This window comes from Scyliorhinus canicula, chromosome 12, assembly GCF_902713615.1.
Source record: "Scyliorhinus canicula chromosome 12, sScyCan1.1, whole genome shotgun sequence".
NCBI classification, from domain to species: Eukaryota; Metazoa; Chordata; class Chondrichthyes; order Carcharhiniformes; family Scyliorhinidae; genus Scyliorhinus; species Scyliorhinus canicula.
In genome coordinates, this window is record NC_052157.1 from 156,501,317 (window position 1) to 156,517,563 (window position 16,247).

Below are 16,247 nucleotides of genomic sequence, written 5' to 3' on the forward strand. Positions count from 1 at the left end.
TCTGCATATCATGAAAGTTTTCTCTAAAGCAGATGATCTGGGCATTATCTCACTGCTGTTTGCGGAATCTTGCGGTGCGCAAATGGGCTGAGGCACCTCCTACATTCCAGCAGTGACTATAGCACAGTGGTTAACACTGTTGCTTCACAGCTCCAGAATCCCAGGTTCGATTCCCGGCTTGGGTGTCTGTGCGGAGTCTGCACCTTCTCCCCGTGTCTGCGTGGGTTTCCTCCGGGTGCTCCGGTTTCCTCCCACAAGTCCCGAAAGACGTGCTGTTAGGTGAATTGGACATTCTGAATTCTCCCTCTGTGTACCCGAACAGGTGCCGGAAGTGGCGACTAGGGGCTTTTCACAGTAACTTCATTGCAGTGTTAATGTAAGCCTACTTGTGACTATAAAGATTATGAAAAGCCACATTGGTTGTAAAAGTATTTTTTGTGACGTCGAGAGGTGCTGTATTAGTGCAAGCCCCTTCTTTATGTCAGGCCTGTGTGTACGGCACTTCCGTCAGTAACTCAGCAAACTCTGTTCTGTCTTTGTGACAGATCACGGCAGCGTTGCCCAGAGAGCGTTGGGCGTAGCTTGGGGATCTCGCAGTGCTGTGGTTTTCTGTCCTCCATCGATGGTCCCCGGTTTCTAGGGCCTGTGATCCAGGCCTGGCAAACATGCATCATAGAAATGCCTCTGGGAGGTGGTCAGCAATTGACCAGCTATCTGTTGCACATACCACCAGCAAGGGGAGCTCGTCAGATTCCAGCACACTGTGCTCAACAATTCCAGAGCTTTTAATTAATGTTCTCAACTACTTAACGAGTATGATATTAAGCACCCCACCCCTTCCAGGAATTTCTGTACCCGTCTCTTCTGGAGCTTGTTGCAAAGAGTCGTACTGCATTTAGAACATGTTGTTTAGTGAATGACTGTGATTTACTCTCCACACAGTTGGTCCGGGAGGTAGTTCAGGAAGCTTTCCCCGAAGTTGAAGACCGCCCACCCTCGCCCCCCACTGTGTGAGTCAGAGTCTGAGTCCATTCAGCCCCACGAGCCTATCCTTCTATGGGCTAGCTCGAATTAAGATTAATCCTGTTAGTTCTGGTCTATCCGTGCCAAATCGTTTGATCATCTTATACACCTCTGTCAGATCAGCCCTTAATCTTCTCTTTGGGAAGAGTCAGCTAGGTAATATTTATGGGATTTATTGTGGTTGTGAGGAGCTCACCATAGCAAGCTACAGAAGAAAGATTTCAAAATCAAAGCCTCTGGTTACTGTTCTAAGCAGGGTTGCCTCTGGCTTCTGGGATTAATGCAAAGAACTAGAAATCAGGCATGGCCACACCGTGACGGTGCGGTGGCGCAGTGGTTAGCACTGCTGCCTCGCAGCGCCGGGGACCAGGGTTCATTTCCAGCTTCAGTTGACTGTTCGTGTGGAGTCTGTACGCTCTCCCTGTGTCTGCGTGGGCATCTTCCGGGTGCTCCGGTTTCCTCCCACAATCCGAAAATGGGCAGGTGAGGTGGATTGGCCGTGCTAAATTGCCCCTTAGTGTGCAGGGATGTGCAGCTCGGGTTATGGGATTGCAGGGATAGGGCGGGGTGGATATGGGTGGAGAGCTCATTTGAAGGGCCGGTGCAGACTCATAGAATTTACAGTGCAGAAGGAGGCCATTCAGCCCATTGAGTCTGCACCGGCTCTTGGAAAGAGCACCCTACCCAAGGTCAACACCTCCACCCTATCCCCATAATCCAGTAACCCCACCCAACACTAAGGGCAATTTTGGACACCAAGGGCAATTCATCATGGCCAATCCACCTAACCTGCACATCTTTGGACTGTGGGAGGAAACCGGAGCATCCGGAGGAAACCCACGCACACACGGGGAGAACGTGCAGACTCCGCACAGACAGTGACCCAGCGGGGAATCGAACTTGGGACCCTGGAGCTGTGAAGCAATTGAGCTAACCACAATGCTAACGTGCCACCCCCACAATGCTACCGTGCTGCCCATGGACTCGATGGGCCGAATGGCCTCCTTCTGCGCTGTAAGGATTCTAGGATTCTGCAGCATCTTTTGCAAACCTCTCAAAGAGCTTTGCAACCAGTGAAACAAAGAAAATTGCAGCACAGGAACAGGTCCTTCGGCCCTCCCAGCCTGCGCCGATCCAGATCCTTTATCTAACCCTGTTGCCGATTTTCCAACGTCTACTTTTCTCTGTTCCCCACCTGTTCATATATCTGTCTAGATGCATCTTAAATGATGCTATCGTGCCCGCCTCTACCACCTCTGCTGGTAAAGCGTTCCAGGCACCTACCATCCTCTGCGTAAAAAACTTCCCACGCACATCTTCCTTAAACTTTTCCCCTCTCACCTTGAAATCGTGACCCCTTGTAATTGACACCCCCACTCTTGGAAAAAGCTTGTTGCTATCCACCCTGTCCATACCTCTCATAATTTTGTAGACCTCAATCAGGTCTCCCCTCAACCTCCGTCTTTCCAATGAAAACAATCCTAATCTACTCAACCTTTCTTCATAGCTAGCACCCTCCATACCAGGCAACATCCTGGTGAACCTCCTCTGCACCCTCTCTAAAGCATCCACATCCCTCTGATAATGTGGCGACCAGAACTGCACGCAGTATTCCAAATGTGGCCTAACCAAAGTCCAATACAACTGTAACATGACCTGCCGACTCTTGTACTTAATACTCCGTCCGATGAAGGCAAGCATGCTGTATGCCTTCTTGACCACTCTATCAATCTGCGTTGCCACCTTCAGGGTACAATGGACCTGAACTCCCAGATCTCTCTCTACATCAATTATCCCCAGGACCCTTCCATTGACCATATAGTCTGCTCCTGAGTTAGACCTTCCAAAATGCATCAGCTCGCATTTGCCTGGATTGAACTCCATCTGCCATTTCTCTGCCCAACTCTCCAATCTATCTATATTTTGCTGTATTCTCTGACAGTCCTCCTCACTATCTGCAACTCCACCAATCTTAGTATCATCTGCAAACTTGCTCATCAGACCACTTATACCTTCGTCCAGATCATTTATGTATATCACAAACAACAGTGGTCCGAGCACAGATCCCTGTGGAACACCACTAGTCACCTTTCTCCATTTTGAGACACTCCCTTCCACCACTACTCTCTGTCTCCTGTTGCCCAGCCAGTTCTTTATCCATCTAGCTAGTACACCCTGAACCCCATACGACTTCACTTTTTCCATCAACCTGCCATGGGAAACTTTATCAAATGCTTTACTGAAGTCCATGTATATGACATCTACAGCCCTTCCCTCATCAATTAACTTTGTCACTTCCTCAAAGAATTCTATTAGGTTTATAAGACATGACCTTCCCTGCACAAAACCATGCTGCCTATCACTGATAAGTCTATTTTCTTCCAGATGTGAATAGATCTATCCCTCAGTATCTTCTCCAACAGTTTGCCTATCACTGACGTCAAGCTCACAGGTCTATAATTCCCTGGATTATCTCTGCTACCCTTCTTAAACAAAGGGACAACATTAGCAATTCTCCAGTCCTCCGTGTTTTTTTTTTTAAATTTAGACTACCCAATTCGTTTTTTTTCCTATTAAGGGGCAATTTAGCGTGGCCAATCCACCTACCCTGCACATCTTTGGGTTGTGGGGGCGAAACCCACGCAAACACGGGGAGAATGTGCAACCTCCACACGGACAGTGACCCAGGGCCGGGATCGAACCTGGGACCTCGGCGCCGTGAGGCAGCTGTGCTAACCCACTGCGCCACCGGGCTTGCCCTGTGAAGTGTTTCCTGAAGTGCCGTCACTGTTGTAATGTAGGAAATGAGGCAGCCATCGCATAGCAAGATCTCACAAGTAGCAAAGCGCTAATGACCAGGTAATATAATTTGTGAAGTTTGCTGAGAGTTAAAACATTGACCAGGGTGCCCCCCCCTTCCCTCTTTGACACATTGGCTGCGAGTCATTTATGTCCACCTGCAATGGCACAGGACAACTCACTTTGACGTGTCACCCTAAAGACGGCACCTCCAAGTGTACAGCACTCCCTCAGTACTTACCTTCAAATGTCCTGGATTTGGTGTTCAACGTTTGTGGAGTGCGGCCTGAACCCACAGCTTGTTGACTGAGAGGAGAGAGTGCTCCCCACGGTAGCCAGGGTTGGAACTGCCAGAGGAAAAATGCCTGGGCAGAACCGTCGGCTGAGGTGGCGTTGGAAGTGTGACCTTGATAGAATGGTTACAACACAGAAGGGTCACTGTCCGTGCGGAGTTTACACATTCTCCCCGTGTCTGCGTGGGTTTCGTCCCCACAACCCAAAGATGTGCAGGGTAGGTGGATTGGCCGTGCTGAATTGCCCCTTAATTGGAAATAATGAATTGGGTACTCTAAACTAAAATAAATAAATAAACACGGAAGGAAGAATTAGGAGTGGCAATTTTTTTGAAAACTCAATCAAGGGACATAGGAATCACTGACTAGGCCAACATTCATGGTCTCTGAGATGTACGTACACCTGCAGTGCTGTTAGAGAGGAGGTTCCAGGGTTTTGGATATGAAATAAAGAAGTAAATTCTAGAGGGGGTGTAGGGACAAAGAGACCAGGGCGAGATGTTTATAAGTCATTGAAGAAGGCAAGGCTGATGGAGAATGTGGTTACAAAGCTGTACAGGATCGTGGACTTTATCAATAGAAGCACAGAGTACCAAAGCAAGGAAGTTACGATGAAACTTAATAAAACACTAGTTCGGCATCAACTGGAGTGTTGTGTCCAATTCTGGCTGCCCCCTAGTGTCCAGGGATGCGTAGGTTAGGTGGGGTTACGGGGGTAGGGCGGGGGATTGGGCCTAGGTAGGGAGCTCTGACTCGATGGCCTGAAGGGTCTGCACTGTAGGAATTCTATGGTTTTATTATGGAGAGGGAGCGAAAAAGGTTTCTGAGACTGGTTCCAGTGACGAGGGATTTGGGTTACGCGGATAGGACGGAGAAGCGGGGGCTGTTTTCCCCGGAGAAGGCAAGTTTGAGGCAGGATTTGATGGAGGTGTTCAAAATAGTGAGGGATCGCGACAGAGGAGACAGACTGTTCCCAGCAAGTGTTTAGGATTTGGAATGCACTGCCCAAGATTGTAGCGGAGGTCGTAGAGATTAAGGGGAAAATGGTGGGGAAGTGGGATTCGTTGAGTTGCTGTTGCAGTCAGCCAGCATGGGTGCGATGGGCCAAATGGCCACCTTCCGTTCTGTGATTCGTTTTAAAAATAAATTTAGAGTACCCAATCCATTTCTTCCAATTAAGGGGCAATTTAGCGTGGCCGATCCACCTACCCTGCACATCTTTTGGGTTGTGGGGGCTGAAACTCACGCAGACACGGGGAGAATGTGAAAACTCCACACGGACAGTGACCCAGAGCCGGGATTCGAACCTGGGGCCTCAGCGCCGTGAGGCTGCAGTGCTAAGCACTGCGCCATCGTGCTGCCCTACCCGTCTGTCATTCCAGAAACATCTTTGAATGCCTGTTGCGTGGGAAGCAGGGAGGTCAGAGAACCTCCTAGTGGCTCTGCTCCTGGGCCTGATCAAGGTGACCACACGGACACCCGGACAGGACTAGCTGGGTTACTTCTGCAAGGAGGCAGCATTGGCTCGATGGGCCAAAAGGCATCCTCCTCCTGTGATGCAGTCATTCTGCACGATGGTGCAGTTTCTATGAGGAGAAACGTGTTCATTCGGAAGGTTGTGAATATTTGACTTTGGGCGGCGCAGTGGTTAGCACTGCTGCCTAACGTCGCCGAGGTCCCAGGTTCGATCCCGGCCCCGGGTCATTGCCCGTGTGGAGTTTGCACATTCTCCCCGTGTCTGCGTGGGTCTCACCCCCTCAACCTAAAGATGTGCAGGGTAGGTGATTGACCACGCCAAATTGCCCCTTAATAATATATTTTTTTAATGAATCTTTGACTTTCTCTAATCCAGAGGACTGTGGTTGCTGTTGGTCAGTCAGTGCCTTTACGTCAGACAGAGACGGGCAGATTGTCGGAAGGTCAAACCCCGATCTTATTGATCGGCGGAATAGTCTCGAGGGGACACGTGGTTTATTCTGGCTCTCGTCTCTCCCTCTCTCTCTCGACAACTTCTTGATGTTCAGCGAGGTGGTTTCTTTCTTGGCTTTGTCAACCGAAGCATGTGTGGGGTGAGCGGGGAGGGGGTGTGGGAAATGGGTGTGCCCTGCTCGGGGAGATTCGAGTAAGGTTACGGTGGGCAGAGCGTACGCCATGTGCTCACAGCTGACAGCTGGAGCCTGTGTCGGGGGGGGGAGCTGCTGTGTGCTGGCTCTGCTCCTGCACTGCAGTCTTCCACTGCCACTGGCAGAGAGAGAGAGAGAGAGAAGTTGGCACTGAACACAATAGTTTTTAATACTGCTGCACAAGCAGCCAACAATGCCACTGCAGAGGCAGGAACGATCCACCCTCTACTGCACAGCTCCGCGTTCTGGTCAGAAATCCCCTTTTCTTTTTTTTTTAAAATAATTTTTATTGAGAAATTTTGATTTTATACAACAATAACGCACCTTAGTAAAATACCGAAAATAACAATAATATTAACAATCATATACATTCGCCCCATCCCTTTTCTAAATGACGTATGTTGAAGTATTATCTAAACCTGACAACCAGTTACAGAAGGTGGACTGGCCAGGCTAACTTTGCCCTTGGTGTCCAAAAAGGTTAGGTGGAGTTGCAGGGATAGGGTCGAGGTGATGGCTTCAGGAAGGTGCTCTGGGCGGCACGGTGGCACAGTGGGTTAGCACTGGGACTACGGCGCTGAGGACCCGGGTTCGATCCCGGCTCTGGGTCACTGTCCGTGTGGAGTTTGCACATTCTCCCCGTGTCTGCGTGGGTTTCGCCCCCCACAACCTGGGTTAAGTGGATTGGCCACGCTAAATTGCACCTTAATTGGAAAAAAAAAATAATTGGGTACTCTAAATTTATTGGAAAAAAAAGTAGGGTGCTTTTTCCAGGGGCCGGTGCAGACACAGTGGGCCGAATGGCCTCCTTCTGCAGTGTAAATTCTATCAGTAAGTTTAAAAAGCCCAGCCCTAGGAGCTAGCAGTTACATCCACAACGACAACTTGTGTTCATATCGCGCGCTTGAGCTGATATAACAGCTCGAGGTGCATCAACCACATTAGCGACAGGTAACGTGAATCAAAGGGTTTGAAGGAGCGATTTTAACGGGGGAAGGCAGGGAGGTTGGATGGAGGGAATTCCCCAGAGTTGAGGGTCCAGGCAGCTGAAGGCACGGCCGCCCGTGGCGGGGTAAGGAAAATCAGGGACGGGCAAAAGGAGGTGAGAATGGGAGGAGCGCAGAGATGGGGAGGGACTTGGAACAGAAGGGAAGAGTTTTTTTCCAGTTTTATGTTGCGGTTTTGGGAAGTGGAGGAGAGGCAGGTGGTGCTGATGAGGAAGCAGAAAAGGCAAATAGAGATTTTTTTTTTTAAATGACGAGCTAGAAAACCGTTGCTAAGTGATAATTGCAGAGAAAACAACAGTCTGATCCCTAACCGCTTGGTATGAAAGTCCCTTGGGACAAGAAGCTTTTAAAACAAATATTCTTGCTTGGTATGCGGCCTTCCCTAATTTCTGCAATTGCGTGGCATGCTATTCCATTTCAGGAGACAGTTCAGGAAGCTCGGAGTCTAGGAATTATATGTAGGCCAGACCAGGTAAAGACAGCAGATTTCCTGCCTAATTCTTTGGGATAGTGGATGTTTTTTAAAATAAATTTAGAGTACCCAATTAATTTTTTCCCAATTAAGGGGCAATTTAGCGTGGCCAATCCACCTACCCTGCACATCTTTGGGTCGTGGGGGCGAAACCCAACGCAGACACGGGGAGAACGTGCAAACTCCACACGGACAGTGACCCAGGGCCGGGATTCGAACCTGGGACCTCGGCGCCGTGAGGCAGCCGTGCTAGCAACTGCGCCACCATGCTGCCCCGGACAGTGGGCGTTACCAACTTTCAATTGCAGATTTTTTTCCCCTGGTTAAATAGCTGAATTTAAATTCGACCACTTACTTTGGTGGGATTTGAACCTGTGTCCCCCAGAGCATTAGCCTGGGCCCCTGTAGTATTAGTCCAGTGACATTACACCACCGTTCTCCCCTAAGGGGCTGGTTTAGCTCACCAAGCTAATTCGCTGGCTTTTAAAGCAGACCAAGCAGGCCAGCAGCACGGTTCGATTCCCGTACCAGCCTCCCCGGACAGGTGCCGGAATGTGGCGACTAGGGGCTTTTCACAGTAACTTCATTGAAGCCTACTCGTGACAATAAGCGATTTTCATTTCATTTCATTTTCAAGGGTGTGGATCTTTGGCTTGAGTCGCCAAGTTGAAGTGCGTGGGATATTTCTGCCGTTGGAACCCACTGGAGATAGACATTCCAAATTCACCGCCTCTGCTCACTCCCCTCGGGTATTCAAATAGAACATAGAACATACAGTGCAGAAGGAGGCCATTCGGCCCATCGAGTCTGCACCGACCCACTTAATCCCCCCTTCCACCCTATCCCGTAACCCAATAACCCCTCCTAACCTTTTTGGACACTAAGGGCAATTTAGCAATGGCCAATCCACCTAACCCGCACATCTTTGTGGGAGGAAACCGGAGCACCCGGAGGAAACCAACGCAGACACGGGGAGAACGTGCAGACTCCACGCAGACAGTGACCCAAGGCCGGAATTGAACCTGGTCCCTGACGCTCTGAGACATCAAGTGCATCTTTTAAAACATAAATTTAGAGTATCCAATTCTTTTTGGTCCAATTAAGGGGCAATTTAGCGTGGCCAGTCCACCTACCCTGCGCATATTTTTGGGTTGTGGGGGTGAGACCCACGGAGACAAGGGGAGAATGTGCAAACTCCACACGGCAGTGACCCGGGGCCGGGATCGAACCCGCGTCCTCGGCGCCGTGAGGCAGCAGTGCTAACCACTGCGCCAGCCTAGTTCTTGCATGTACAACAGAGAAACATGCCGTTCGGCCCATCTGGTCTGTGCTGTACCTTGGCGTCCGTCCACCCACTCCTTCGCCCCAATCAGCATATCCTTCTACTCCTGCATGTGTTTGTCCAGCTTCCCATTCGCTGAGCCTGTGCTCCTTGCCTGCAGTAGCCCTTGTGGTAGCGAGTGCCACGTGGAGTGAAGTTATCCAATATTTTCCACCCCCGCCTTCTTTAAACAGCTCCTTCTGTGAGAGATGCTGTTCAAGCATTTCACAAAAATAGCATTGGTGTCTGTGTCATTCACTGAAATAACAAGCAGAATGGTGGGAAATGCTGTTAGGTAGAATGGGCTCTCGGCCCCTGCTGTAACTGGAGTGTGCAGGGCTCAGCACGGAGAAGAGAGCTTGTTTTCCCTTTTTTTAAAAAAGTCTTGTGAATGAATCGTGTCAGAATTCTTGACGAAAAAAAGCTTGCAATGTTTGTTATTCTTTTTAAGGATACAGATCCCTCTTTCTTCCCCAAGTTTCACGATGTGACTGAGAGTGGAGGTCAGACAGCAACTGGTGCTGTGAGATGGGGAGTGTGGGGTCTCCCCCCCCCCACCGGTCCGGCAATGCCTCAATTAAAAAATTCTCACCCTCGTTTTCAAATCCCTCCACGGCCTCGTCCCTCCCCATCTCTGCAACCTCCTCTGACATATCGCACGGCAGCGCAGTGGTTAGCACAATTGCTTCACAGCGCCAGGGTCCCAGGTTCGATTCCCGGCTTGGGTCACTGTCTGTGCGGAGTCTGCACGTTCTCCCCGTGTCTGCGTGGGTTTCCTCCGGGGGCTCCGGTTTCCTCCCACAAGTCCCGAAAGACGTGCTGTTGGGTGAATTGGACATTCTGAATTCTCCCTCCGTGTATCTGAACAGGTGGCGCGCGGAGTGTGGCTTCTAGGGGCTTTTCACGGTAACTTCACTGCAGTGTTAATGTCAGCCTACTTGTGACACTAATTTTTTTTTTTTTTTTTTTCTAAAATTTAGAATACCCAATTAATTTTTTCCAATTAAGGGGCAATTTATAGTGTGGCCAATCCACCTACCCTGCACATCTTTGGGTTGTGGGGGTGAAACCCACGCAAACACGGGGAGAATGTGCAAACTCCACACGGACAGTGACCCAGAGCCGGGATCGAACCTGGGACCTCGGCGCCGTGAGGTTACAGGGCTAACCCACTGCACCACCGTGCTGCCCTACTTGTGACACTAATAACGATTATTATTAGATATCTGTGCTCTTCTAGATTTAGAAGATTTAGAACAGTACAGCACAGAACAGGCCCTTCAGCCCTCGATGTTGTGCCGAGCAATGATCACCCTACTCAAACTCACGTATCCACCCTATACCCGTAACCCAACAACTCCCCCTTAACCTTACTTTTTAGGACACTACGGGCAATTTAGCATGGCCAATCCACCTAACCCGCACATCTTTGGACTGTGGGAGGAAACCGGAGCACCCGGAGGAAACCCACGCACACACGGGGAGGACGTGCAGACTCCACACAGACAGTGACCAGACCGGGAATCGAACCTGGGACCCTGGAGCTGTGAAGCATTGATGCTAACCACTATGCTACCATGCTGCCTAATTCTGGCTTCTTGAGCATCCTCAATTTTAGTTGCCCCGCCTATATCCCTTTAAAACTCTTTCCGCATCTCCTTCCTTGTGTAAAACCTCTCTCTGTGACCAGGCTTTTGGTCACCTTAAATGTCCCTCTGTGACCCGGGGGGGGGATTTTTCACCCGTCCCCCCCATTAGCTGTCGGCCAATGACAAACCGTCTGCACCACCAGGAAAGCCGACGCGAGGGGAGGGAATCCCGGCCTCCGTGTCGAGCTTTGTCTGCTAATTACCTGTGATGCTCCAGGGATGTTTCACTCTGTTAAAGGCGCTACATGTTGCGACAGGCGTGAACGTTTCTTTCATTCATTCATGGGGATGTGGGGCATCGGTGGCTGGGCCAGCGTTTGTTGCCCGTCCCTAATTCCCCCTTGAGAACGGGGTGGTGGTGAGTTGCTTTCTTGAGCCGTTGCAGTCCCTGTTTTTTTTTCAAAAAAGAGTGGATGTTTAAGGTGGTGAATTGGATTCCAATCAGGCCTTGGCTTGATCCTTATAGTTCATTTCTTTTTTTAAATAAATTTAGAGTACCCAATTCAGTTTTTCCGATTAAGGGGCAATTTAGCATGGCCAATCCACCGACCCTGCACCTAACCAGTCCATACAGTCACCCGAGGCCGGAATTGAACCCGGGTCCCTGGCGCTGTGAGGCAGCACCGTGCCGCTGGCCGAGCGGCCAACAAGCTTTGCCTGCCTGTCGGTATTGCACATTTCGACAACCTTGGCAAACAAGTGCAGCTGCCTGGTGGGAGAGCGTGTGGGGGGGGGATGCTTCCCCGATCAGAAGCTCTCGCCTTCCCTCCCAGGGAGGGGGGGGCAATGAGCCGCGTGCCGTTTGTGGATCCCAGCGAGGCGTGAGCTCAGTTAACTGGGGGTGCACAGGGCTAAGCCGCACCGTAATATTCTGCACGCGCCACCTTTCTGAAGCTGTGTCTCAGAGAATCACACTCTTGCCTCCTCAGGCAGCGGGTCCCCGGGATCTGAGCTGAGCCTAGAATTGGGGTTGACATTCCTGGTGCTGTACTGAGAGGGTGCTGCACTGTTGTTTAGCTGAGGTGAGAGTCGGTGTACAAGACCGCACCGTGCTATGTCGATGAAGAACACGGGCATTCTGCTGCCTACCTTGGCCAATATTGTATCACAAAAACAAATGACCATATTGTTTGTGGTATTTTAGCACTCGTGAATTGGCTTCCGCCAGTGGCTACGATTTAAAAGTGCTTTTGTTGGTCATAAAGTGCTTTGGGATGCTGTGGCATTGTGAAAGATGCTGTAGAAATGAAAATTCTTTCTCTAATGGTTTTGCTCAGTATCTTTTGTGTTTGTGTATGGTTTGGCATTGATTTATTTTCTCGTTTCCTTTTCAGTCTTTTCAAGGGAGCCAAGGTAGAGCTTACCTGTTCAACTCTGTGTGAGTATCAGAGGACAAAGCCAGATCAGATCGCCCCTTTGTTCCTCCCCAGCCCATCCATTTCAAAAAAAATACCTACTGTTCCCCACCCTCCATTCTCCCTGCCCCACTTCGCTAACCTGTCTGTGAAATATCGGCAAGGTTTTTTTTTCCCCTCCTGATTATGTTGCCTGTTAACCACTTCTTACATGCAGTTATTACACATCAAAAGTACTTAAATAGCTGCAAAACTCATAAAAGGCGCTATAGAAATGCAAGTCCCGCCTGAAGCTGAAGTTGGTTCTGTCACCAGTTTGATCTCATGTCGCCCTGCGGAGTGTCGCCCTGCGGTGTGTCGCCCTGCGCCGTGTCGCCCTGCGGTGTGTCGCCCTGCGGAGTGTCGCCCTGCGCCGTGTCGCCCTGCGGTGTGTCGCCCTGCGGAGTGTCGCCCTGCGGTGTGTCGCCCTGCGCCGTGTCGCCCTGCGGTGTGTCGCCCTGCGCCGTGTCGCCCTGCGCCGTGTCGCCCTGCGGCGTGTCGCCCTGCGGTGTGTCGCCCTGCGCCGTGTCGCCCTGCGGTGTGTCGCCCTGCGCCGTGTCGCCCTGCGGTGTGTCGCCCTGCGGTGTGTCGCCCTGCGCCGTGTCGCCCTGCGGTGTGTCGCCCTGCGGTGTGTCGCCCTGCGGTGTGTCGCCCTGCGGCGTGTCGCCCTGCGGCGTGTCGCCCTGCGCCGTGTCGCCCTGCGGCGTGTCGCCCTGCGCCGTGTCGCCCTGCGGTGTGTCGCCCTGCGGTGTGTCGCCCTGCGGTGTGTCGCCCTGCGGTGTGTCGCCCTGCGCCGTGTCGCCCTGCGCCGTGTCGCCCTGCGGTGTGTCGCCCTGCGCCGTGTCGCCCTGCCCCGTGTCGCCCTGCGCCGTGTCGCCCTGCGCCGTGTCGCCCTGCGGTGTGTCGCCCTGCGCCGTGTCGCCCTGCGGTGTGTCGCCCTGCGCCGTGTCGCCCTGCGGTGTGTCGCCCTGCGCCGTGTCGCCCTGCGGTGTGTCGCCCTGCGCCGTGTCGCCCTGCGGTGTGTCGCCCTGCGGTGTGTCGCCCTGCGGTGTGTCGCCCTGCGCCGTGTCGCCCTGCGGTGTGTCGCCCTGCGCCGTGTCGCCCTGCGGTGTGTCGCCCTGCCCCGTGTCGCCCTGCGGTGTGTCGCCCTGCGGTGTGTCGCCCTGCGGTGTGTCGCCCTGCGGTGTGTCGCCCTGCGCCGTGTCGCCCTGCGGTGTGTCGCCCTGCGGTGTGTCGCCCTGCGCCGTGTCGCCCTGCGGCGTGTCGCCCTGCGGTGTGTCGCCCTGCGGTGTGTCGCCCTGCGGTGTGTCGCCCTGCGCCGTGTCGCCCTGCGGTGTGTCGCCCTGCGCCGTGTCGCCCTGCGGTGTGTCGCCCTGCGGTGTGTCGCCCTGCGCCGTGTCGCCCTGCGCCGTGTCGCCCTGCGGTGTGTCGCCCTGCGGCGTGTCGCCCTGCGCCGTGTCGCCCTGCGGCGTGTCGCCCTGCGCCGTGTCGCCCTGCGGTGTGTCGCCCTGCGGTGTGTCGCCCTGCGGTGTGTCGCCCTGCGGTGTGTCGCCCTGCGCCGTGTCGCCCTGCGCCGTGTCGCCCTGCGGTGTGTCGCCCTGCGTGTTGTCGCCCTGCGGGGTGTCCGCCCTGCGGTGTGTCGCCCTGCGGTGTGTCGCCCTGTGCCGTGTCGCCCTGCGCCGTGTCGCCCTGCGGTGTGTCGCCCTGCGGTGTGTCGCCCTGTGCCGTGTCGCCCTGCGCCGTGTCGCCCTGCGGTGTGTCGCCCTGCGGTGTGTCGCCCTGTGCCGTGTCGCCCTGCGCCGTGTCGCCCTGCGCCGTGTCGCCCTGCGCCGTGTCGCCCTGCGGTGTGTCGCCCTGCGGTGTGTCGCCCTGTGCCGTGTCGCCCTGCGCCGTGTCGCCCTGCGCCGTGTCGCCCTGCGGTGTGTCGCCCTGTGCCGTGTCGCCCTGCGCCGTGTCGCCCTGCGCCGTGTCGCCCTGCGGTGTGTCGCCCTGCGCCGTGTCGCCCTGCGCCGTGTCGCCCTGCGGTGTGTCGCCCTGCGCCGTGTCGCCCTGCGGTGTGTCGCCCTGCGCCGTGTCGCCCTGCGGCGTGTCGCCCTGCGGTGTGTCGCCCTGCGGTGTGTCGCCCTGCGCCGTGTCGCCCTGCGGTGGTGTCGCCCTGCGCCGTGTCGCCCTGCGTGTGTCGCCCTGCGGTGTGTCGCCCTGCGTGTGTCGCCCTGCGGTGTGTCGCCCTGCGGTGTGTCGCCCTGCGGTGTGTCGCCCTGCGGTGTGTCGCCCTGCGCCGTGTCGCCCTGCGGTGTGTCGCCCTGCGCCGTGTCGCCCTGCGGTGTGTCGCCCTGCGGTGTGTCGCCCTGCGGTGTGTCGCCCTGCGGTGTGTCGCCCTGCGGTGTGTCGCCCCCTGCGCCGAGTCGCCCTGCGTGTGTCCGCCCTGCGCCGAGTCGCCCTGCGGTGTGTCGCCCTGCGGTGTGTCGCCCTGCGGCGTGTCGCCCTGCGGTGTGTCGCCCTGCGGTGTGTCGCCCTGCGCCGTGTCGCCCTGCGGTGTGTCGCCCTGCGCCGTGTCGCCCTGCGCCGTGTCGCCCTGCGGTGTGTCGCCCTGCGCCGTGTCGCCCTGCGGTGTGTCGCCCTGCGGTGTGTCGCCCTGCGGTGTGTCGCCCTGCGGTGTGTCGCCCTGCGGTGTGTCGCCCTGCGGTGTGTCGCCCTGCGGTGTGTCGCCCTGCGCCGTGTTGCCCTGCGCCGTGTCGCCCTGCGCCGTGTCGCCCTGCGCCGTGTCGCCCTGCGCCGTGTCGCCCTGCGGTGTGGTCGCCCCTGCGGTGTGTCGCCCTGCGGTGTGTCGCCCTGCGCCGTGTCGCCCTGCGCCGTGTCGCCCTGCGCCGTGTCGCCCTGCGGTGTGTCGCCCTGCGCCGTGTCGCCCTGCGGTGTGTCCCCCTGCGCCGTGTCGCCCTGCGGTGTGTCGCCCTGCGGTGTGTCGCCCTGCGCCGTGTCCGCCCTGCGGTTGTGTCGCCCTGCGGTGTGTCCCCCTGCGGTGTGTCCCCCTGCGCCGTGTCGCCCTGCGGTGTGTCGCCCTGCGGTGTGTCGCCCTGCGCCGTGTCGCCCTGCGGTGTGTCACCCTGCGGTGTGTCCCCCTGCGGTGTGTCCCCCTGCGCCGTGTCGCCCTGCGGTGTGTCGCCCTGCGGTGTGTCGCCCTGCGGTGTGTCCCCCTGCGGTGTGTCGCCCTGCGGTGTGTCGCCCTGCGCCGCGTCGCCCTGCGCCCTGTCGCCCTGCGGTGTGTCGCCCTGCGGTGTGTCGCCCTGCGGTGTGTCGCCCTGCGGCGTGTCGCCCTGCGGTGTGTCGCCCTGCGGTGTGTCGCCCTGCGCCGTGTCGCCCTGCGTGTTGTCGCCCTGCGCCGTGTCGCCCTGCGCCGTGTCGCCCTGCGGTGTGTCGCCCTGCGCCGTGTCGCCCTGCGCCGTGTCGCCCTGCGCCGTGTCGCCCTGCGCCGTGTCGCCCTGCGGTGTGTCGCCCTGCGCCGTGTCGCCCTGCGGTGTGTCGCCCTGCGCCGGTCGCCCTGCGGCCGTGTCGCCCTGCGTCTGTGTCGCCCTGCGTGTGTCGCCCTGCGGTGTGTGTCGGCCCTGCGCGTGTCGCCTGCGGCTGTGTCGCCCTGCGGTGTTTCGCCCTGCGCCGTGTCGCCCTGCGCCGTGTCGCCCTGCGGTTGTGTCGCCCTGCGCGTGTCGCCTGCGCCGTGTCGCCCTGCGCGTGTCGCCCTGCGGGGTCGCCCTCTGGGTGTCGCCCTGCGGTGTGTCGACTGCGGTCGTGTCGCCCTGCGTGTGTGTCGCCCTGCGCGTGTGTCGCCTGCGGTGTGTCGCCCTGCGGTGTGTCGCCCTGCGGGGTGTCGCCCTGCGGTGTGTCGCCCTGCGGTGTGTCGCCCTGCGGTGTGTCGCCCTGCGCCGTGTCGCCCTGCGCCGTGTCGCCCTGCGCCGTGTCGCCCTGCGCCGTGTCGCCCTGCGCCGTGTCGCCCTGCGCCGTGTCGCCCTGCCCCGTGTCGCCCTGCGCCGTGTCGCCCTGCGCCGTGTCGCCCTGCGCCGTGTCGCCCTGCGGTGTGTCGCCCTGCGGTGTGTCGCCCTGCCGTGTCGCCCTGCGGTGTGTCCCCTGGCCGTGTCGCGCCTGCGCCGTGTCGCCCTGCGCCGTGTCGCCGT

At 56.2% G+C, this 16,247-nt stretch overlaps 1 protein-coding gene across 5 annotated transcripts in view; it reads left to right on the top strand.

Moving 5' to 3' along the window:
• Nucleotides 1-16,247, top strand: part of ypel2a (yippee-like 2a) — a 67,287-nt gene that overhangs the window by 34,546 nt on the left and 16,494 nt on the right. For all 5 annotated transcript variants that reach the window (XR_005462654.1, XM_038814633.1, XM_038814630.1 and 2 more), the window contains exon 2: nt 12,022-12,065. Coding sequence is in view for 4 of the 5 variants with exons in the window: in XM_038814633.1 (XP_038670561.1) it covers nt 12,022-12,065 (44 nt within the window). In the remaining variant the exon portion in view is untranslated. The remainder of the gene's footprint in view (nt 1-12,021; nt 12,066-16,247) is intronic.